Source organism: Nannobrachium achirus (genome assembly GCF_963921795.1).
Source record: "Nannobrachium achirus genome assembly, chromosome: 11".
In the NCBI taxonomy this organism is placed as follows: domain Eukaryota; kingdom Metazoa; phylum Chordata; class Actinopteri; order Myctophiformes; family Myctophidae; genus Nannobrachium; species Nannobrachium achirus.
Genome location: NC_137820.1, coordinates 12,818,165 through 12,843,460, shown reverse-complemented (window position 1 = coordinate 12,843,460; position 25,296 = coordinate 12,818,165). Strand labels below are relative to the sequence as shown.

Genomic DNA, 25,296 nt, shown 5'->3' with positions numbered 1-25,296 from the left:
TATTTTTTTTGTAAGCTCACAAAGTTGTAGATTGGTTATTTTCAGTACACACTTGTACAAAGCAGTGGGGCATTATTTTAAGGAAAGAAAACAAATATTGAGACACAAGGTTTCTATTCGACAGCAACAAAACCAACCAAAATCTAACAAAGGTCCAGTATATGACGAGCTCAAAGCAATCAGTGTTACTTCACCTGATGAGCATGTTCCGCAGCACAGTGAAGTCACAATGCTCCCCGTTCTCCACTAAACCAGAGGAGAGAGAGACAGAGGGAGAGAGTGAGAGACAAAGAGAGAGAGATACTTGATTAATATCTTACACCACTTCTTTTGATCACTGATGTCTCATGATTTTCTTTTGATATTACAAACTAAAAGAATGCCATTTCATTTCGGTCATAAACAACTCCACACAGCGACGCTCTGGGTTGTACGGATAGCTAGCCTAGGCTATGGGTAGATTTGCTGCGGGGTCTACAGAAGGGATTACATTCAGTGGAGTTGGGGTTAATTGGCGGCTACTGAGTGGTACATCTGCTCAAGAACACATTGAGATAGTCTAACAGAGATTAATGAGCGACCAAGACAAAGTTATTTACATTTTAGAGTTATCACACCAAACTAAGACGTCACACAAAAAAAGCTGCATTATAATATCTGACAAAGCTGACAATATAGATCACACTCACACACACACTTTGTCCCTCAACAACAAGAGGGAAAAGCACCATGTAATACTAATGGAATACTAGTAAGCGTGAAAGACACATTGAAGATACCCAGTTTAGAACCCATTCAAGCCAGACAGTTAAGAGGCAAGCAGTTCATACAATTTGTGTTTTTTATTTTTCAATGTCGACAATTAGGTGATTGTGGGTTTTTTATTTGAACATCAAATACATGGTTAGAAGATAAGTGTAGAAATGTCCTGCAGATAAACTGGGGGTGGCTGCTAGGGAGGCCTGCTACTGAGGTCTTATGTGTATGACACAGTTGATTGCATCCTCCTCATCAACAATGCTGCTCCGTACTGGCTGGCCTCCGTCTTGTCGACTGTCAATCAACATCAGGGGAGCGAATAAGGATGTAGACACCTTACCATTGATGAAACATAAGTTGTCCCGCCCCTTGACCTCCCAGGCCAGCCATTGACCCGCTTCTTCTAGCAGAGGGAGCTCTGATGGAGGGGAGGGGTATGTATTTTTCAGTTACTGTCACACCCAGCGGGGACAGAATCTGGGTCTGGAGCAGGTAGGTTATTATTGGCTCAGATTTGGCCTGTTTCGGACCCAGAATCGGCCCACGCTGGGCCCAGACTTGTCCTGGATCAACACCATAAGCTGCATGTGTCCAAGTTGACCGTCTAAAAAGGAGTGGATTTGTAGGGGAGCGGTGGGGGTTATATGAGGTTTTCTATGAGTAGTTGGGGACGCTAGTCTTAATGAAAAAGGACAAACTTAGGGAACTTTGGGAGAAAAGATCTTAGGAAACACATCAAGGGTTGCAACAAACTCTAATGGGATGGCAGAAAATACCTGACGCTTTATCAAAGCTCATAATCATTACTATAATAGTGTCTCATGATTTATCAACCCATGCCAAATGTCTGTTGATGGGAAATATGACTACTTAAGTTCATCAGGTGTTTTAAGCCCAGTTTTTTTTATTTTACTAACAATAATGTTTATATTGTTATGCCGATGAACTGCATTCATATTTGTTATGTGAATTAAGAACACAAAGCCGATTGTTTGAAACATGCACAACTGTGTGTATGAGGGTTTGTTTAAAAAACTTGATTATGCTAAACCTCCCATATCACAATCCACTAAGGATCCATGAATGCAGCCTGTGAGTGAGAGCTCATGTGGAAAAGCCCGGTGACCTTAATGACAACCTAAGCGAGATGGTGCGTTTGTCAGAAGTTGCCCATGAACCTAGAAGCAATGCGTTAGAAACAGCAGATCCCGATCCTTGGTCCAGTGATAAGTGCAAGGCTTCTTGCACACCTTGGTTCTTACCCTGCATTAACACACCAGACTCAACTCAGTCCAAGACCTGTTCAGTTGAATCCTGTGTGGTAAAGCTGGGACAGAACTCAAAGGCACCATACAACTAGCCTGGGTACCAGCCTGCTACGCTACGTGGATCCGTTTTGTCACTTTGTTTCTCAGTCGGGATATGATTCAGTTGACTCGTATGTCCGAACGTCAGTTGTGACGTAGGCGACGTCGTTACTGATTGGATGTTGTTCCTACGAATCAGAGTAGGGTTAGGGTAGCTACGTCATCAGTTAGCCAATACACACCGGTGTATTTGTCCTGCCCCCACACCACAGACCAATAAGAAGCCATGGATGGATTCCAGCCGTATTCTATGTCCCACCTCCCCTTGGAGATAGAGGGGGGGCGTCACACCAAAAAAATAGCAGATATACAAGCTCACAGCGCGGCACCGAGTGCCGCGCTGCGAGCTTGTAGATCTGCTATTTTTGAAAAATCGTGAAAATGTGTTCAAGAAACCTATAGTTTCCATGTCGGTGGTGCTCAAACTTTTTCATGTGAAGGACCCCCAAAATGATACAGTATGTATTTGTCCACGGACACCCCATCTCAAAATATTTAGCTCCATGGACCACCCCCAGAAGCAAAAATAGCAGGTCTACAAGCTCGCAGCGCGGCACTCCGCGCTGTGAGCTTGTATATCTGCTATTTTTCAATAGCTAAAGTTACTAGGGCCCCTCCATCATGGGCCCTAGTAACTCAGTCCCACTTCCCCCCCCCGTTGTGACGCCCCTGAGAAAGCTGTCCAGACTGTGAGGCGGAGTGACAAAAACCAAAATCACAGAACGTAGCGAGCAGGCTGGCACCCAGGCTACCAAACTAACAGGATCCAGGAGGAGAACCACACAGTTAGAGTGATATGTTTCTATTGCAGCAGTAAGAGTAGCATCAGTACCAAACAGCCTCTAATTTTCCCCATGACTATTTACGGCGATCAGACCTGGGACCAAAAAAAAATGTATAAAAGGAAAAAGGGTTCACATCAAATTACAGATTTATTCTTGTCTGAATCTCCCTGGAACCCCAGGCCAGCAATAATTTAACCCATTTAGGATTTAGGATTATTGAATGCTTTAACCAGTGAAAAATAGCAGATATACAAGCTCACAGCGCGGCACCGAGTGCCGCGCTGCGAGCTTGTAGATCTGCTATTTTTGAAAAAAGTCGTGAAAATGTGTGCAAATCTTTGAATATGTGTATTTTTTAAAGCGAACGTTTGTAACTCAAATTTTGCTTCTGGGGTGGTCCCCGGAACGAAATATTTTGAGATGGGGATCCGTGGCCAAATACATATCATCTTGGGGGTCCTTCACATGTAAAGGTTGGAGAACCACTGACATAGTAGTCTCTCAAGAACAACAACTGAGCTCCAGTTGAGTGAAAAGGACCTTTTCGTTGACGATGGCTGACATATAGAAACATTGGTTTTTCAAAAAAATCTTAGAAGGATTCAAAAGACACTTATAGAATCGGGGTCCAAATTCAAATGTTCGCAATTTCTCAAAAATAGCAGATCTACAAGCTCGCAGCGCGGCACTCGGTGCCGCGCTGTGAGCTTGTATATCTGCTATTTTTCAATAGTTAAAGCATAAAATAATGATGCACAATAATGTGTACCCGTTCTGAATGGGTTAAATGATTTAGAATATGGTCAGATGTTTGTATAGTGTTGGAGGCTACGTAAAGCACCCAGGTCTGATCGGAGCATTGGTTCGACCATCAGCCTAATGATGAGACACAGCGGAGGAGCGGAAAAGAGGGATGGATGGAGGGATGGAGGAACTGTGGATGGCCTGGAGGGGAGAAGGTGGGCCATGGTTTTAAAAAAGTGAAAGATGGTTTTGTTTACCAACAACGCCCTCTGTCAGTCATGGAAACGAATAGACAGAAAAAAAAGGGGAAAAGAGAAAAAAAGAAAGAGTAATGAAGAAGTGAAAGACTGAATAACGGTCAACCACAGAGAAACTCGTTGAAATAATAAAAAAGGTATAAAACTATAAAGATATAGATATATATATATAGCTTATCAGGAAAGACTTAAAAACAAATGAAAACGCAGTGGAATGTGACAAACAGACAACAACACTTCATTACGGCTAATGGTGAAAAAAACTGAGACACACGTCACAGACAACAATTCGTTGTGGCTAATGGTGAGAAAAAGTGACACACGGTCTCCATCTCTCTCACATGACATCACTGCGATGGCTCAGTGCTTGCTGCCATATAGGAACAACATTTCCCATAATGCTCTTTGCCCCAGGGCCACACTCCCTGGGTGTGTGTGTGTGTGGTCTTCTTTGAGAACATGCACTCCATACTTCATTCATTGATGGAAAGATATTAACAGTGAATGTTCACGGACATTCTCAATGGTAGTAACTTACAAACAAGAACAACAACATGTGTCCCCACCTCTTCTCACAACTGTCAATATATCTTGCCCTGGTAAAACAACATAAATAGTCTGAACACAATCTCCCCCCAAAAAACCATTCAATGGCTGAATTGAATTGTTCGATGATATACGAAGGGACGATTAACCCCTTTTAATCTGGCAACGAGCAAAAAAAATAAAAAATAAAAATAAAAATAAAACATAAAAAGTATTTTGTTTTTCTTCCGCTTGTACATCACAAAGTATATCGCTCTTAAGTGGCTGACATAGACCAGATAAAGAAATGTCCTGTCCAGAGCTAAGCTCTTGATTTTGGCGTGGGGTAAAACCTACCTTCTGCCACGCCCCACGGGTACTGGCGCCCTCGGACCTTCCTGCCGTTCACCTCAATCACCACATTGCTGCCAACCACCGCCAAGGGCATCTTTTCCTGCAACAGGATACAAAACACAGAGTTGTTGTTGACACTCGTCACCTCTCGACGCTCTGCTGCCACGTTATGGCTGACATTTTGTGTTTGGCACACGGCCTGCATTAAACATTTAGTTGTAGCGCAACTAAGTATACGTCACGCTTTAGTTATTGAGGGCAAAGGTTTCCTTGGTTTACCATCAGTGACTGTTGCTATGGGCAAATTCAATTGGGTCTTTATATAATATTGATGGCCATTTAGAAGGGCGGCCCAGCGTCTAGTCGGCAACCTGGCCAACTCGGGAACGATGTAAATAGGGAATGAATGCCCCGCCCTTTAATGCAAACCCCATTATACCTGTTGTCATATGTTTTGACCATCTGTTTGCCTGTGCCTGCGGATTACAGACACACAGACAGACAGACAGACAGACAGACACACACGCAGAGACTTCTCGCATTTATAGATAGATGGTGCTAATCAGCATGGAAAAGGGAACAGAGGGTGATGCAGTAGGACTGGATATTGACCAATGATTTGACTGACTTTAGGATGTTTGTGCCTCTTGGTACATGTTTCCCCTCACACGTCTCTGCATTGGGCTCTTTCACTCTTTGTGTAAACTTTAACACACAACAAGGTGTCATGATGATATTGGAAAATAATGGACAAGGCCAAGGTGAAGAACACCATGAAATGAGTTTGTGCAGTTCCCTCCACCAAGTCAATTTTCAGTTATTGACTGACGCACGCACCCACCCACGCACGCACGCACGCACACACGCACACACACACATTTGAGAAAACTGCAAACAAATGCTGTGTTGTCCTGATAAGATGTAGTCCAGTCAAACACTAAAAAGCTGGTTACATGCAGTTTAATATATCTTGAGGAGTCATCTAGAATGGTGATTAAAATCTTGTCAGGAAAATGTTTCAGGTGGCCCGATATCCAATATTAACGCACCCGTTTTGCCTTGATTCCGTCTGAACGCTAACATTTAACTTCACTTTAACTTCATTATGCCCAACCCTAACCTCACAAACACTATGCCTAACCCTAATCTTAAACCCAACCTCAGAAATTATAACCTCGAAACCCTGTCCACCTGGTCGAACCACCTGGGAAAGAGTGAGACCCATTAACGTGCACCTAGACCTTGGGTAATTAATCATTTGTTGTACCTTGATCTTGCGTATGAGCTTGCTGTCTTCATCATCCTCTGTGTCTGGGAACTCGTAAATCTTTATCTTGTGTTCCTGGATCTCCTTCATGATCTAAGGAACAGCGGGAACACAGTAAAGCAGACGCAGCACCAGCACCACACATGCACACGCTTTGAAATGAAATGCTTCATAAATAAATTCCTATACACCACACACACAGACACAGACACACACACACACGCATGCCCACACACCTGTTTTTTAAACAGCTGGCACTCCTCAGGAGTCAGTGTGTCAGCTTTGGCAATGAGAGGGATTACGTTGACTTTGTCATGGAGTCTCTTCATGAACTCAATGTCCAGCGGCTTCAGACTGGATGAGACATAGATAGAGAGCGGTTTAGAATCACAGAACACTGGATTGGGGGGGGTGCAACAATTATCGATTATACATAATTGTTTTGCATGACACTGTAAAAAATTATAATATAAGGCTTAAAGGGATATTTCACTTAAAAAAAAAAGTTTGGTCATTTTATCGTCTACTCAGGCTTTTGGGAGCACCCAGAAGAGTTTTTAATTTGATTTTATCAGACACTATACAAACCCTTGTTCAACTTCAAACTCCATTTTAACCATGACAGATTCATTGAAAACACCCGTTCTTTTTTCTGGGGACTCGTACTTCTCTCCGGATACGTGAGCTGGGCGTGTTTTTTCATTTATTTTTAAAAATTAATTAGGTAAAATGAAAAAAAATTAAATACAATAAAATAACTCTTAAAAATAAATGAAAAGAATAAATGAAAAAGCACAGCCAGCTCACGTATCTGGAGGGAAGTATGAGTCCCCAGAGAAAAGGACGGGTGTTTTAGATGTTTTAGATTAGACTGTTGTTAAATCGTTGAAAATATATATTTTATATAAAAACAAATCCAATAGAACATATTTCTCGATTAATCGAAGTAATGGATAGAATTGCACACAAACAAAAACAGTCGCCGTCACATTATCTCCCTCTTGCAATCATTTTGCATTGCAAGGATGCATGTCATTACTATTTTACATTACTATTTTGCTTCATGTCAACATGAAAAAATGTTCTTTAGCATTTTAATAGGGTATTTCTTTTGCCTTTTACTTGATACAGCTTCTAGACTACTAATCAGATTTGAGGCCCAGCAGTTATGAATTGGCAAAGACAACAAAGCACATATTTTAGTACATGGAAACGGTCTCAATAGTCAATACTCGGAAGGAATGGAAACTAGCCCACAAGCCAAACCACACATTGAACAACATATTCATACTTTCAACAGCCAAATGAACCGCCAAGCACTGGCACAGACTTCAAAGGAAATAATTTAAGTCCCGATAGTAGCGGGAGCCATTCTCCTAGCATTACTGCCAAGACAGATGTAATTCACAGGGTCACCAGAAGGGGGCTCAAAGGCCAAACAAACCCTCTGCGTGTACTGTAGGCCCACGGCAAACAATGAGAATCAAAGAGCCCAGGGCTATGACTAACTTGTTGTCTGGTGTGTATTTCTGTGGTGTCCACAGATCATTATGTCATGGTGGGTTGATGAGCCATTGTCTTTGTAAAGCTCCCACTGGCTCTTCATCTCTGTCTGGGACAAATGGAACTCTTGTTCAGTTGCGCTGGCTAGAGACAGCGAGCTCTGACCGGCCATGTGTATGTTGGATGAGGGAGATGCACTAGTAGTGTTATCTTTATATATATTATACACTACAGTATATATAGTTTGCATGTGTATTGTGTATTTACATCTATATGTGTAGAGCAGGGGGCTTCAACGTTTTCAGGCCAAGGACCCCTTAGTTGAGAGAGAGATGAAGCAGGGACCCCCACAACCTTTTCATAGATTCCATATAGTTTCATCGTTTGACAGCACAATCATCAGTGTATTTTGGATTCGTGTCAATTTGTTTTCAGATATTTAACCACTTGAGCCGTCATTACCTAATAAACTAGACCTTTTACTCTGTACTTAGTCTGCTCTTTTTCCCCTCTACACCAAACGTCTTTGCCGAAAATAGCCGATCTACAAGCTCACAACGCCTCAAGGCACAAGGCATTGTGAGCTTGTAGATCTGCTCTTTTAGGCTAAAGTTCTCAGAAGTTCTTGACACTAGGGTTCAAGTGGTTAATATAAAAAAGGAGAAAAAAGGTTTCTATCACACAAAGATTTGGAGGACCCCCTGTAGTAACTCTGAGGACCCCCTATGGGTTCCGGACCCCCTGTTGAAGGCCCTTGGTGTAGAGTGTACTGTACCATCATAAACATTTATGTTAATGATGGTAAAACATGTACTTACATTGTATGAATGAGTAAGTGTGGCAGTGTGAGTGCTTGGAGGGTTGTGTGTGTGTGTGTGTGTGTGTGTGTGTGTGTGTGTGGTATGTGTGTTAGGGGTAGCGACAGGAGGACCTATTCCAGGAATGTAGATATACTATAACGAGAGCAACAAAACAGCTGTTCACTGGACAGAGGGACTGTGCAAAGTTGGGGGAGAGAGACATGCATCCGGAGAGCGGGAGAGACAGACAGAGAGAGAGAGAGACGGACAGACAGAAAGAGAGAACTAGATGAGACTATGACCGTCAAAAGCACGGGACATAGCGGAATGACCATGTTTTTTGTGGGGAGTTATATTCAAGTCAAATCTCTATTCTTACAGTAGTTGCTTGCTATCTGACCCTGGCTGGATTGCTCAAACAGGCCAAATTCAATGGAAAATAATCCTCTTCCCTTTAGGCCAGTGCTATGAATCCACAGTGCACACAGTATATTTTAACAGAGTTAAGTTGTATGCAACGTTATTGCAAGCAACCACAACCACAACAGAGACTTTCTACGCAAGTGTGTTTCTCATGATGTAACTTTAGTTGTTGGTGGATAGTCTGCTTGCTAGCCAACTAATTAACACAATTAGTGCCTCTTAATCTGAAGGTTGCTTGGTGCCTCGGTGCCACGTGGTTTCCTCCATAGGCCTCCGCTATTATTTTGAAGGGCTGGAAGGGGGTTGTTTTTGTTTTTTTGGATTATCACTTGACGGCAACGATTACGTCATCTAGTCACATGACAGTGTGTGACAAGAAGATGAAGATGGCTGCGCCCTGCCTTGTGCCTTGTTTACATTTAGATCTGCTGCAAAATGTCTCAAAATGGCTATTTTGTTTAAATGAAGTTTCTTTATGGGCCTCTCCATTGACTTAACATTGAGGAGCTTCACTTCGCGTGCACGCCCAACGTGCGTTGTAAACAAATCGCCGACATTACCGATGCGAGCGGGACCGGAGCGACATTAAGTAAGTAATAATATCTTTACTGTATATACAGTAAGATTCACAGTCCTCACCGTCAACGGCGCCATGGTATTAACCCTTTCAATGACAGTCCTCACCGTCAACGGCGGCAGAACAGTTAACAGGTGACTTTAGCCAACACTAGCTTGCAGCTAGCGGCAAATCACAATATAAGTTATCTCATGCAGAGTATATTGTAGAGAGTCAACTTTATGGGAAGGCATGTAATGTTAAACGAAGTATGGTTTGAATCAGATCAAATCACCCACAACATGTTGGCTAATTTTTGTTGTTAGGCTAACCAAGGATAGACTACAACCCATGCCCTGGAGGGATGATTGATCTGGCCAACCAATGCCATAAATTAATCACTCAGTCAGTCAAAGACAAACAATTGTTCCAGTGAATGTGAATTCACTATGGGCATTTCAATTAAACGATATTCACCTTTATTGAGGACTAATTGGATGTACTGTTATTACAACTTATGTACGGTCATTTTGTGAATTTGGGGTCCCAGGGAGAGACCGGTATTTTGCATATAGGTCCCAATCAGAACCACTGACCTACGTAGATAATAGAAGGTTGGAAGTTGTCTTGTCATAGCAGCTGAGCTGACAGTTCATTTTTCTCTTAACACCGTAGATAGATTCTCTGCAGCATTAAGTCAAGCAGGAGATTATTCTGAATATAGATAGACCTACTAGAGAGAATACACTTTAACATGAGCCAGAGTGGAAAATCAGATCCCAAGGGTTTGGGTTGGATTTCAGGTAGAACAGCTCTATAATGTGGGTCTTAGCTGCTGCAGTGGTTATATTAAGATAGAAGCATCTGAAAGACTATGAGATGAGGGAGGACAGTGTGTGTGTGTGTGTGTGTGTGTGTGTGTGTGTGTGTGTGTGTGTGTGTGTGTGCGTGCGTGCGTGCGTGCGTGTGTGTGGGAGAGAGATGAGTGCCCCTCAGTGAGCAGTGTTCTCATTGGATGACTCAGTGATGGAGAGCAGAACTCCACTGAGCATGAGCAGGATGGTGGGTGTTATATAACCTTTGTGGGTCACAAACATTGGCAGCCTCCTCATCTCTTGCTCTATGCCTGGTACACATGCCCACATGCCTGGGCACAGCCCACGCATGCTATTCTTCTATGTATGCATAGCAAAAGATGATGTGGCCAGAGAAACACTTGGATTTCACAAACTTCTTCCTAATTTAGTCCACACATATAATAGACAGCGTTTGGGCACCCAGAATCCTCAAATAACTCGGGTGTAGTCGTGCAAAGATGAATAATCATACTGCCTAATGCCTATGCAGAAGATGAATATGTGTGAGTTTATAAAAGAAGATTAAGCAGCATCTTCCCTAAGCAAGGCCTCAGCCTCACCTCCCCCGTGTCTTCCCAAAAGGACCTCCTCTCATGTCTTTTACAGTCTGTATATATCTTCCTCACAACCATAATATATATATATATATATATATATATATATATATATATATATATATATATATGTCACGGTTAGATAGAGAAACAGGGAGATCGAGAAACGGAGCGCTCGCCGTGCTGCACGGGGCGGAACAAGCGACACTGCAAGCGGCGCGAAGGCCAGCGGTCCTTGGTCCTGCTCTTCGCCCCCGAGCGCCGCAGGCGCGAGTGGCCGCGAGTTACGAAGCCGTGGTGAATGCAATCGTTATATTTATGCCCAGGCCGTAAGGCCTGGGCAAGCGCACGATAAACGCCGAGCTAGGCTAGTAAATAAAGAAAGAGCGTCGCAAACGAGTGACGTCAGCGCGACAAAACAAGCGCTCTTACCACGCTCTCACTGAGTTACCCGAACTCCCTGTAACATATATATATATCAGAGGTCGCGCTAGGATTTTTAACAGCCGGTCACCGTGACCGACATGATAAAAATTTACCGGACATCTGAAGAAAATACCGGACATAATCATTTTAATGCATAAATTACAAGCAGGTGTACAAACAGCCAATAGCAACAGTTAAAGTAGTCTATTAGGCCTACTCACTGCATAGTTGGGACTGAAAACGAATTGAATGAAAAAGTAGGCTAAAAAGAAAGAAAGAAAAAAAAACGCTTCAATCTCGCATAAGGGAATGAATTATTGGACTAATCGCGCAGGCTGTCTGCATGTGGCACACTGCTTTCACAACAAGGTCTTTCTGTCATCATCTTTCATGCCAACAGTAGGCCTACAATACCATGTCTTGACTTAAGAATATTGAAAAATAGCATTTGCTTCATAAGGAAAGGTTGATAGATTCATCTGATCTGACCAGCAATGAATCCAATACTCACTGTCGAGTGGTGACAGACAGACAGTGCGTCCGTGCGCATGTTATGCAACTTTAGGAGAGTTGAAAAGGCTCTTCCTACTGTCTCCACTCCATCTCCTCATAAAGAACTTCAAAAAAGTGTATAATGTTTGTTCATATGGGTTGATTGCTGACCGTGCGTGCATTCCTTAATTCCCATGGCTTTACATGCAGTGCGTGTCGCAAACTGACACTGAAATGAGCGAGCGAGTGAGCGGAGAGAGAGAGAGAGAGAGAGAGAGAGAGAGAGAGAGAGAGAGAGCGGACGGGCGAGCGAGCGAGCGAGAGAGAGAGAGAGAGAGAGAGAGAGAGAGAGAGAGAGAGAGGGAGGGCGGGCGAGCAAGAGGGAGAGAGAGAGAGAGAGAGAGAGGCAGCCTGCGCATGAGGAGCAGACGGCGATAATGATAAATGACCATTGGTTTTTCAATCGGTCAGAATGTCCGGGAGGAATTTTATTTTCCGGTCTTGGCCATAAAAAAACGGTCAAAACCGGCAATTACCGGTCTAACGCGATCTGTGATATATGTAAGCAATTTACCCCGAGTGAGAGGACATTATGCTCTGATAATGTCCTGTGTGAGGGGGTGATCGGACGAGGCGCAGCCGAGTCCGATAACACCCTCACACAGGACATTATCAGAGCATAATGTCCGACCCCGAGTGGTAAATAGCTTTTCTACCACTTTTTCCCTTATACATGAAAGAAAACACATAGTTGTAACTTGCAAGGATCTTAAGTTACAATCATTATTGCCTATAAAACTTCCGCGAGACAGCAGATAGTTCCACCAACAACATCTTCTACTCACCAACAGATGGCGCCAACTCCATACTAATCCATGCGTCTAGCTTACAGCTAAGCTAACGTCAGTTAGAAGTACCGTTCCGGCCGTAAATAGAGGCTGTTCGCTTCCAGAAAGGCATAGGTTCAGAGAAAAGGGGCTTTAAAGTTGGCGGATTGCATTGGATCCAAATAAATCGGCGACTATAGCATGCACGTTAGTAAACATAGGACCGTTGCCACGGTCATTTGTTGGTTGGGGGAAAGGTGTTCCGACTACCTCCTGAAGTCCCCGGATGTACACTGAGGCGCATTGATCTCGGACAAGTCCTCACACCACAAGGCAGCGGCAGTTGTTCTGTCATAACCTCCGGAATTTAGCCAATCAGAATCCAGTATTTGAACACGTGACTCGAAAAAGTGGTAGAAATATAATGTATATACTGTATACCTATGGTTGGACAGTGTATGAAACACTGGAGGGCTTTTAATTTGAAACAACGGATAAAGGAAGCGGTGACATGCAGCGGTCCAACTAATAATAATACTAATAATAAAACCTTATTTGTATAGCACCTTTCACGACATGAAATGCAGCTCCAAGCGCTTTACAGAGCAGAAAATGACGCACGAGTGCTTAACAGAAAAAATACACATGATTAATGGTGTAACTTCATCAATCAATTGTGTTCAGGTTTTCATGCTAGTATAGCGTAGCCGTAGAGGTTTGATTGATCATCGAGGCTCACTGGAACCAAGCAAGGATTAACATTACTTTGCATGAGACATGTATTCAATTATGGCCGGCCACGGCATCCTCTCTGCTTGATTGACTGCGGAGCACAGCAGAGGCTAAAACTGCAGATACTGTAAGTTCATCCAAACTTATGGATATGCACACAAAACTTACTGCAGGAGCTAGGTATATCCATATTAGTCGTGACGTGGAGGGCTTGGAGGAGGCGGATGTTATGATAGTGAGTTCTGATTACAGAAATGTTTGAAGTACTGAAGTACTTTGGATTTAAAAGATTAGGTCTGGTCGCACACTGTGTTCATAAATAATCTTTTTGGTTTACACACATCTATTTTTAGGGTCAAACGCGAGAGAAATACTAGCACTGCAGAGCACAGCCCTGTAAATGATAAGACAATGTTACGTTATTAGGAGACATTGCATCCCATGGTCTGGAGTGTCATTAGCACGTTTGTTGTTCCGCCAAGTGATATCCAATAGCCTGGCAGTTGTCTAGTTTGACCAATGGTATGTTTATCTTCAACCCTCAGTGACTGTTGCAGTACAGCCAAAAATACACTACAGTAGAGTGCAAACTATGCAAGGGGAATAGCCTAGAAAGCTTGGTTTTCAGTAGAGGAATGTCAAACAAGGACGAATGATGTATTTTCCATGGGAAAATGTGTAATTTGACTACATATAAATAAGCCATGAAGCACAATTCTGATACACTTTGACCTACATATATTTTGCCTTTGACATAGCTGTAGCACTTGGGCCAACATAGAATTAAACTAAATGCTTAGTAATGCTTTTAGCTGGAATCACAAGGTGATCACTAGCGTTGCCCAGAGATCATACTGCTACTACTTAGACCCAGCCAAGTGAACTCAAGTTCGGTTTACTAAGTCTAGACGGTTTAAGAGGTCAATGAGCGTGAAGTGGAACAATTCTCCAGAACGTTCTTGCCTCATAGGACTACTCTTTCTAGCCAGTTGTCCGGATTTAAAATGAAGCAAACACGGAACTAAAAGTTCCTATGATTGGCCGCTAGTTGCGCTGTTCTGGTACCAGAAGCAACATGTTCTCCATAGGATTCCATTCATTTCCCCCGAAGTTTTACATTCGATTTTCTTACGTTAATAAACATTGTCATAAATACTTTATGGCTCCTGTCGCTAGTTTAAAGCCTCGTTTCAATCACCATGATGTGCGTTTTGTGAAAATATGGTGCCAGGTTTTTATTTTCTAGATAGTCAGTGTGCCATGTCAACATAAATTTTAATGACACCCCATCAAAATTCTGACATATTTTGATTGTCAGGACATTGTTATAACGATCATTAGACTCACCTATCTCCCTGACTCCCTCCCCAGTCAGTCAAAGTTCAGATTTTAATGAATGTAGAATTATGGGCAGAATGTAATTTGCAGCAAATTAGGTGAATTTAATTGACCACGTTTAAAAAATATATTTAATTTTAAATTAAAAATCCTCTCTCTTACACTTCTGCCAGTGTGCCAGTGATCACCCTCCCCTGTGCCAATGTTGGCACCCGTGCCTAAGGTTGCCTACCCCTGTTATAGTTGATGTTAAAGCAGGGTATGCTGTAGGAGGGGCTTGTGATCATAGGCTTGCGATGATTCTTCTTCGTGTGCTTATTCAGCAGGCTCAACACATTTACCAAGTATCCCTGCGGTTGCACATGACCGTTGGCAGCCAATAGCATTCCTTGGGTACCATTAAAACAATGATGGCGACACCCATACAAGGGCAAAAAAAGCTTAATTTTTGCAGCATAGAAACCAATGGGTTCCCACCGTCCATATTTTTATGGGCCGGGTGCACCTTCTTTTTAAACTTTCCCTCTATATATGCAGTACCTACCCGTGTCCAGAAGGGGCGATGAAATAGAGGCAGCAGTGGACCCTGTTGTCTGGCATCAGTCTGCGGTTCACCCTGGACTCAGCATTCAGGAAGTCTTCACACTTACTGTCTATGTAGTTGATGACTGGCTGCCAACTGCAGTTTAGGGAGTGGGGGGGGGGGGGGGGTTGTGGAGGAGAGGAGAGGAGAGGAGAGGAGAGGAGAGGAGAGGAATATGGATTAGTAAGCAGGACAAAGTGACGTGTTGATGAAAAAGAGAAGAGCCGAGAGGAAGAAAACGAAAAAACACGAATGAAAAAAACAAAAACACAAAAACCCTCTTCACAACATTTAAGGAAGCATATAATTACGTGGTAAACCTCCAAATTATATCAGCCAACACACAGGCAAACTCTATTTTCTCTCTCTTGTACACACACGCGCATGCATGCGCACACACACACACACACACACACACACACACACACACACACACACACACACACACACACACACACACACACACACACACACACACACACACACACACACACACACACACACACACACACACACACACACACACACACACACACACACACACACACACGATGTAGTTCCTCACCAATTGCTATTGTCTACTGCATCACCGAACCCCGGCGTATCAACGATTGTAAGTGTGAGCTGGACACCTCCTTCCTTTATCAGCACTTTGGACTGCTCCACCTAGAGAGAGAGAGAGAGAGAGAGAGAGAATGAGTTAGTGAGAGACAGTGTTGATTTTGTCGACTAAAACTATGACTGCGTTTTTTTCACTGACGAAAACTAAATAAAAACTAAGCTGTGATGACTAAAACTAAGACTAAATATATTGACAATTTCGTCAACAAAATAAAAACTAGACTAAAATGTTGGGGAGGGACTGGTGGAGAAGAGAGTCATTTTATGTTTGGTTGCTCTCCGGTGTTGCATGCTGAAAATAGCAGATCTACAAGCTCACAACGCGTCGCAGTAGATCGGCTATTTTCAGCACGCAACCAAGTGTCATTACGATGCCATCAAGGCCTGCCAAAATACATTTCAGTTGACTAAATCAACTGTAGATTTAATTGCCTAAAATCCTATGATATTTAGTTGACTAAAACTAGACTAAAACAAAAACTTTTCAGGTGACTAAATTATTACTAAAACTAAATTACATTTTATTCAAAAGACTATGACTAAAACTAAATAAAAATTCCCTGTCAAAAACAACACTGGTGAGAGACACACACACACACAGGCGATGAATACATGACATTAATGATCTCCCACTCTCCCTCAGAGCAGCAGTGAGTACACCCACATGCTGTAATGTAGTCCCACGGTTTGAGCCCACACACAATGAGATGGCCTGTTGTGAGACACTACATACAGCGCATGAAGCTGTGCATTGTAGATGTGTGCTTAATGGCGTTACAACCCTCAGGTTATTCCCCAGTTCAAAGACGCACACAAATTCACCGACAATATGTGTGTTACTACTTACTACTACTAGTGATTGTGAGGTTATAATATTTAAGACAGAAATGACAGACATGGTCAATTCCTCCACTGCAGATTTTTTAAATTATTCTATTTAAGAAACAGGCAGAACATATTTTGTTTTGTCTAGTATTAAGGAAAATTCATATAAATCCCCACAAGAACCTCCATAGTCAGAAAAGCCTTTTGCCCCATTTGTACCCAGATTCCAGCAAGAGCCGCTGATACAAACGACCTACGGCCTGGTCGCGACTTAGGCCACGACTTGGAGGTCGTAGGTCCCGGTTCTGGAGGTTTTGCGCGATCTCGGTCGTAATTCAGCGACCTGGGAAGTCCGCGATCGAAACTCTACGCTTGCTAAGGGAAGGGACGCGAGTTTAGAAACTCTACGCTTGCTAAGGGAAGGAGCGCCGCGATCGAAACTCTACGCTTGCTAAGGGAAGGGACGCGAGTTTAGAAACTCTACGCTTGCTAAGGGAAGGAGCGCTCGTTTTCAACAGCGTCGGCAGGTTAGCTACTCAGTGTCGGCAGGTTAGGGTTAGGGTTAGGGTTAGGGTTAGGGTTAGAGTTGGGGTTAGGGTTAAGGTTAGGGTTAGAGTTAGAGTTGGGGTTAGGGTTAAGGATAGGTTTTGGTGCACCTCGCGCGGTCCAAGTGACTACAATGGAGCGCTTCCTACCTCCGGTTCAGCCAATCACAAGCTTCAAAAGGTTGAATAGCGCTGCTGCTCTAGAATATTCTGCAAAAAGACCTTTTAAATACGACCGCGGACTTCCCAGGTCGCTGAACAACGGCCCGATCGCGCAACAACGGCCCGGGGACGACCGAGGTGGCGCAACCACGGCCGGGGGTCGCGAAACTAGACCGGCCGCGACCTAACAAGTATGTACCGCGAACTACGACCTCCAGAACCGGGACCTACGACCTCCAGGTCGTGGCCTAGGTCGCGACCAGGCCGTAGGTCGTTCGTATCAGCGGCTGTCTCTCCCAGATTCAGTCCAATGAGCTCAACCTATAGTATGTTTTACAAAAAAAGAAAAAAAATGCTGAAATCACTGATACTTAACAGTGGTAACAGCCAAATGCTGAAACAATGCCCGATATCACCGACTGACATCACGGAACACCATAATTGGGCATAAACGGGAGCAACAGTCTGCATGCTGACATCACTGATATTAAACAGTGTCGCCACCATGGTAACAGCCGCATGCTGAAAACAATGCCAAAATAATGTCTGTCTGACCAAATTTGGAGATGACATCAGATACTGGCCTGGACAGGGAACACCATATATGGGCATAAAAGAGAGCCAGACAGACAGAGATAAGAGATCTCAATATAATGTATGGGCATGAAAGGTACACAGACAGACAGACAGACAGACGGATACAAAGGGTATTTATTGCACAACTGGATGTCAATGGTGACTGTTCTGGCCAACGGGCACCGGTCTGGGTTCTCCAACATTTCTTCTGAGATTCTTCAGTTTAAAGTAAACCTGTTTAGAGCGTACTGCACCCCTCTATATACAGCCCCTCTGTGGGTGAGTGGGTGAAGTATAAGAGAGAAAGCTTAAGGAAGCTGCAAGTAGCCTACAATGACTGCCTTCGTATACTGTTGAAGAAACCTAGGAGCACCAGAGCAAGTGAGCTCTTTGTTTCATTGGGTCTCACCACCTTCATGGCTCTGTTGAGGAACCTGACTTACAAGTTCACTTGCAGACTGGATCGCTCCTTGAATGGATTAATTGGACAGATGACAGACCCTGGACGTAGCTCAGTCAGGTACACGTCTTCCATTAGAGGACACTGGCATGAGTGCCTCTTTAGCCCCAGTGGGGCTCGGTGAACATTGACAATATGAGTGCCTCATGTAGCTCCGGTGTGGGCTTGGTGAATGTACTCTTTTTGTATTTTTATTTTATTATCTTTGTAATGTGTGTCTCTACCCTGTGGGCCCTGAGCCTGTAATAAAGTTTATATATTCAATCCCTCATATACTGTGCACACCCCCGGGCACAGGACTAATATATCGTCGTTGTCGGGTGGAAACCTCGTATCTCCAAGTTTCAAATTTGTACGTTCTTTCGCCAAGTAAAGCCCTGCTTCAAAAGCAGTGAACACAGCAGATCTACAAGCACACAACGCCTCGCGGTGCGAGGCGTTGTGTGCTTGCAGATCGGCTGTTTTCACTAGTTTAAAGCATTTTTAAAATGATAAATGCAAAACTAACGGTTTTGGATATACACGTTTTTCACCCGACAACGACGATATGTATGTATTGAACAACAAAAATAAAAATAAACATTCTCAGAATACATTATGTTTATGTTAAATGTTCTCTCTGTTAAACATACTGGCTGGTTGATTTCCTTGTTCTGGAGACGGATCCATCATTTCCTAAAGTTAGCGCTGCTGCTGTTCCCTTGCTCCACTGCATACTTTCACAAGGCCAGCTAGTTATTTTAGGATCCCCCTTTCACAAAAAAATACAGCCCTCTCTCTCTCTCTCTCTCTCCCTCGCTCTCTCTCAAAACACATTCTTCAGCTTCCACAAGACTTCGCATAATCTGTTTTGCTTTACAGTGAGGGATGCATATATCATGCAGCAGTCATTTCAAATGTATGAATTTAATAGCGTGCGTGCGCGTGTGTGTGTGTGTGAGTGCATGTTTTTGTCACGTCCCAGCACAAAACCATATTTGCTATTTGGAACAGTTTCGGCGAAAGAAAAACAGATTGGGAGAAAACCTCAAGAATGCCTTCAGCCTCCTCACCGCATCATTTAAAGGAAATCTAAGACGGGAGAATGTGTTTGTACCACAAAATATGAGAGATTGCCTCTGGAATATAAATAACTCTCACCCCATCTCTTCCCCTCTCTCAGTCTACAGCGACCGCAGCATATCGTGGGGAGTCACCTCGGATCTCCAAAATGTCAACTGGGGGAATCGCGATTTACGACATTATCGCAATAATCAAAATATCCCCAACTCCATTATCCTGGAGTGGAACATTTGCCAAAATTGCAACGCGGTGTGAGCTTGTAGATCGGCAATTTCTTGGCAAAGAGATTTGGTAGAGAGTTGGGAAAAAAAGACTGTATGAAGTACGTATATTATAAGTACTTTCACAATAAATTAAATCTCCACGATACGATTATTGTGTGTTTTTTATCACGATAAATGATAATATCGTCCCATCCCTAATGTAAACTTTTTCTTTCGCAGATGAAAAGTTCAGATCTGCTATTTTTTACAAGTTCAGATCTGCAATTTTCACTATTTTCCCTGTTATTCCAGGGACCTCAAATCTTTGCTTCTGGAGGTTCCTGGAATAACATATTTTGAGATGGGGGTCTTTGTCCAAATACGTAATTTTGGGGGTCCTCGACATGAAAAAGTTCGAGAACCACCGATCATAGAAACAAATGTTTCAAAAATCTTTAGAAGACATTTTGTAGAAAGACTCAGGTCTTAAGGGTTAAAATAGCCTAATAATAAAACATTTTGGACATACTAGGCTTCCATACTGCGATATGCACACACACACACACAGCCTATAAGCCCATCGTAAGATTATCTGAGGTTATGTATGGCTCAAAGGAGACCTACTTCAAAAGCAACTGCTTTCATGCTGTGGCCTAAATTGAGCGCACTTCACCTTGTGTGACACAGACGGGAACATGAGCTCATTCTACACCTCTGATCCGCAATTCAGGAAAAAGCCTGCACCAAATAGGCCTGTCACAATTATTATATAATCGCCTAATCACAATTATTTGAGATAATTGCAATAATCTTTTCTCATAATCATTTCCATGTTGAAAAGTTTTTTTTTAAACATTTCTTAAAAATTGTGGAAATATCAAGCTATTTCCACTATTAATTTATGAAATTATGCAACTTTTGTCATGAATAGGACAGCCGTGGTTATGGGGTATAGAGTTGACATCTTAGAACACGGAGGGTTCCCAGTTCGATCCCGGGCCTTGCATGCCATTGGTGTATGAATGTGCGTGTGAATGGGTGAATGTAATGCACAATCTACTGGGATAAAGGCACTATATAAATGCACCATTTATAAATGAATGTACCTTTTGTTTACGAAGCCTAAAAGCCAAACAGAAATGGAATTTACGGTCATGTTTCAGTGTTCGCTGACAAAACCACAAATTATAATGTAAAACAAATAATGCCTCCCCCTGATGGAGGGGAAAGGAACTGTTACTTCAACGCGCTACGTCCAACAGGGGAAGCTCCCCCCTGTCAGGTGATGATAAGTCGCCTGCTCACTCCTCATGCACTGAAAGAAGCATGAGCTCAGTTCGGGGCTCTCCCCAGGTTGGCAGAGGGAGAGCAGCGCCCAGGATTACAGTTTAGGCAATTGGCACTGGGTGAAAAATGGGTTACAAAATCATGGGATAAAAATGTTGGATAAAATAAAAAATAATCATTAATTATTTGTGTGACAATTCATCGTCATGTAAAATGTTATAATGGTGACAATCGTGACAGCCCTAGCATCAAAGCAAGCCTTGGGGGTCAGAACAACAATTATTTGTGTCCAATTTCCACTCATGAAAAAAATAAAGAATTAAATAGGCAATGGTTATTTTAGTTCAGTAGAAATTCTATCACTATTGGTTACCATAACAACCAGCCCACATCAGTCCTCTTGGCCAGTTGAGAGCCAAATGTACCAGCCAGCCAAGCCATTAAATATGTGTAAAGAGGACGTAGGAGTGTGCACTAAATACTCGTTTGGTTTTGATGGGCCATTGTACATTTAATTAAAAAGGAGGAATGATTAATGCTGTGAAATACAGTAATACAGAAATACCGTGAAATTTCATACGGTTACTTGTATTTCTAGTTTGGAATTGACTGGATTTTTCATCGTTATGCTTACAGTATTTCATTCAAGTTTCAGTTACTATATCATGGCCTCTCACTAAATGATGTGCTGGTTTATGTGGGAATCGTGTGAAAGTCAGTATTTCATGTGCGTCTGCTTCTGTCTGCTGGGAAATGTGTTATATTTCATGAGAACATTCTTACCCTCCTGCTGACCCCTTCAGACCCCTGGGGGGAAAACAGTGACCTTTACTCCCAACCCCGCCCCGCCATTCTTTCTATCCGTCACGTCCTACAGTCTTCTACCACGTCTAACGTCTACTACGTGCTCCCTCCTCTTTCTCTTCCGTGGACTACTCTGTCTACTTTCCTTGGCTTGCTCGTCTCCTTCACCTCTTTTACTTGCCTATAAGTAATGCCCTGGATGTCTCTGCTCTAAAATGACCTCAATTCCAAACCACCTAACACCCCACCCCACACAAACCTCCCCCGTTCACCCCATCATTCCTTGCTCTTGTGCCCCACCCCTCTCTAGGGATGGCGATGTTGTTTGGCCCATGTACTACTTTGGTCCCAAGTAGGGCAGTCACCAAATATTCGAATATCAAAGTCACTATTTGACGTTGTTCACCAAAGTCGAATATTCTTTTTTTTTTCTTTAAGAAATATATAGTTTAAAAGCTTGGCTAGATAGGAAGTCATAAGAATGAGTTGTCAATACCCCTGGTGGATGCATTTGTTAATGCTCTATACCAGGGGTTCTCAAACCTTTTTAGGCCGTGACCCCCAAAATAAACATATTTGAACTGGGGACCCTGACAAGCAGTTGGAATTGTAGGTATGTAACGGTACATTTAATGTGACTCGGTTCCCCAGATAAATATTGTGAAAATAGCAGATCTACATGCTCACAACGCCTCGCGTTGCGAGGCGTTGTGAGCATGTAGATCGGCTATTTTCACAATGTCCGCCTCTTGCTTACATAATATTTGACAGTTTGGCCAGTCCTGTCGAATATTCGACTATTCGAATACTTTGAGGTAGAATAATTTGAATACTAAAAATCACTAATCGTGAATGCCCTAGTCCCAAGCAAGACATCTAAAACATGACTGGCTGGATTGCCACAAAACCTGTCTAGTTCATTCATGGCCCGATTTGAGTGAGCTCATGATCTTTCTTCTAGTGTCACCCTCAGGCCAAAATGTCAACTTTGCACAAGATATCTCATAATCTAACAGGAAGAGTACAGGTTAAACCCTACTTATGTTTGCGACTCCATTACCTTTGCTTTAGCGCCACTTGTAAGCCACTGGTTTTCTGCTTCAAAAAGACACTCTCCCTGCTTGCAGAAGAAGCTAGATCATGACACGGTGGCCTGGATCACAGACTCACTCACTACAATGGTTTAGTACTGTAAATGGTAAATGGTGCATTTATATAGCGCCTTTATCCAAGGTGCTTTACAGAGATTGTGCATTACATTCACCCACTCATATACCATACATATTTACAGCGGCAACTGTTCCAATTTATTGTCTATTTGCACTTTTTTACTTTCACTGCTTGGGGATTAATGAAGTGGTTTCCTATCCTAAAGTTTTCAGGGCTTTAGGGATGACAATGGTCTGGTTAGGTGTAAGGAGCAGCACAGTCTCAAGGGGTCACTGGGCAGGATTTTTAGACTCTTTATCTTGTTCCCCTCTACCTCACACCTGTGTTCACATTTCCTCCTCTCATCCATCCCACGTTGCTCTTCAGCCTCACCATCCTTCTCCCCGTTCCGTACACACGTGTTCTTGTCTCCTGCCCCCCTCCTTCTCACTCATTTGCCCTCTCCATGCGCAGGCTTTTTATTTTAACTTCCCTTTCTTTCTTTTAGTATCTTCCCTAAGCCATGTCTCTTGGACATTTAATTGGGTTACTAGCCTGTTCCTCTACTCCTCCCTCCCTCCCTCCCTCCCTCCCTCCCTCCATCCATCCGCCTCTTCACCCTTCCTCCTCTTCTGTCCCAGCTCTGTTTGTCATGACCATAAAAGGACAAAACCATAGAGGCCCTTTTGGCCCTTGCTCTCTTTTTCTCTCCCCCTCTCCTCCATCTCCTTCCCTCTCTCTCTGGTTCTTTCCCTCACTACTTCCATTTTTCCCTCTGCTCTGTGCTCGCTGACTCTGGCCTGTTAGCCTCCGACAACCCCGGCTCAGCGGTTTATTTTGCAGGTTTGTTTGTTTAGGTCTGATTGCTGTGCGCTGAGGTCTCCAGAGCCCTCTGCGTGTCAAACAGTCAAACATGTGGCATGGGAATGACAATGTGGGGGATGGAAGTAAAGAAAAATACAAGAGTGACTGACTGACTGGACACGGGGAAAGAGAGCGACAGAGAGAAAGGACAAACAGAGAATGTAAGGTTTTAAGGTGACAAAAGTCATAAATGCCTCACGAATATAGCATATCTGAACACTGATATCTGAACACTGAACCTTGATTCAATGTTTTCATCTTGACACCAAAGAGAAGCTGAAAGCAGTGGAAAAGACCACATGGAACACAGTGGATAACAACATGCATTATTAACATACACTAGCCCTTACCCGTTCAAAGATATGAGCTCCGAAATGATGTGCAGTGTGTGGGTTATGGGATGTGCACTGTGCACACAGTATATGAGGGATGGAAAGTAACTTTAACTGGTGCTTGCATGCTAATATGTAGGAGCATCAATGTAAGAAATACCCGTTCCATTTAACGGCTACAGAGATACTGTGTACCGATCTGCATGATTTTTGGACAACATCTGTAACAGGGCCAGAACTTTTTTTACACGGGCCCGTGTGGAGGCGTAGAGGTTTCAAAACGAAGTCAGAAACCCCCGGGGATTTTTTAGGTATAGACAGGGCCTAAGTGCACACATGTAAATAGTTGCTGTTTCTTATTTCATTTTGTGTGTTTTTTTTCTCCCTATAAATTAATGCCCTTCTACTAAAAGTAGTGGAAATAGATGATCTGCAAATATATATATATTATTTACAGCAAGTGAAGAGTCTATGGGTTTTATAAATATTGAACCAACGAAAAGTATTAAGAAGAGCTTGTGACTAAATAATAACGACAAGGTATCCATTTGAACATTTCATTTCCTGAAAAGTAACGGTGTTGGACATAAAAGGTTTGCGATCGACAGCGACAAAATGTTACATTTGTACACTATTAACCCATTTAGAACGGGTACACATTTTGTGTATCATTATTTCATGATTTAACTATTGAAAAATAGCAGATATACAAGCTCACAGCGCGGCACCGAGTGCCGCGCTGCGAGCTTGTAGATCTGCTATTTTTGAAAAATCGTGAAAATTAGAATTTTGACCCGATTCTATAAGTGTCTTTTGAAACCTTCTAAAGTTTTTTGAAAAACCCTATGTTTCTACGTCTGCCATCTGGCCAGCCATCGTCAAAGAAAAGGTCCTTTTCACTTAACTGGAGCTCAGTTAGTCTGTTCTTGAGAGACTACTATGTCAGTAGTAGTAGTCAAATAGTAGGACCCCCAAAATGATATGTATTTGGCCACTGACCCGCATCTCAAAATATTTAGTTCCAGGGACCCCCCCCAGAAGCAAAATTTGAGTTACAAACGTTTGCTTTGAAAAATACATATATTCAAAGATTTGCACACATTTTCACAACTTTTTCAAAAATAGCAGATCTACAAGCTCGCAGCGCGGCACTCGGTGCCGCGCTGCGAGCTTGTATATCTGCTATTTTTCACCGGTTAAAGCATTCAATAATTCTAGGCCTAAATGGGTTAAGAAGAGTTAAATGAACACTCAGCA

General features: G+C 42.9%; 1 protein-coding gene across 2 annotated transcripts in view; it reads right to left on the bottom strand.

The window, feature by feature from the left end:
- Positions 1-25,296, bottom strand: part of LOC308293928 (septin-7-like) — a 59,912-nt gene that overhangs the window by 5,582 nt on the left and 29,034 nt on the right. For both annotated transcript variants that reach the window (XM_080736595.1, XM_080736596.1), the window contains exons 4-9: positions 15,715-15,815; positions 15,111-15,245; positions 6,295-6,412; positions 6,059-6,151; positions 4,795-4,891; positions 195-246 (exon numbers count right to left, since the gene is read on the bottom strand). In XM_080736595.1, the coding sequence (XP_080592721.1) occupies positions 195-246; positions 4,795-4,891; positions 6,059-6,151; positions 6,295-6,412; positions 15,111-15,245; positions 15,715-15,815 (596 nt within the window). The remainder of the gene's footprint in view (positions 1-194; positions 247-4,794; positions 4,892-6,058; positions 6,152-6,294; positions 6,413-15,110; positions 15,246-15,714; positions 15,816-25,296) is intronic.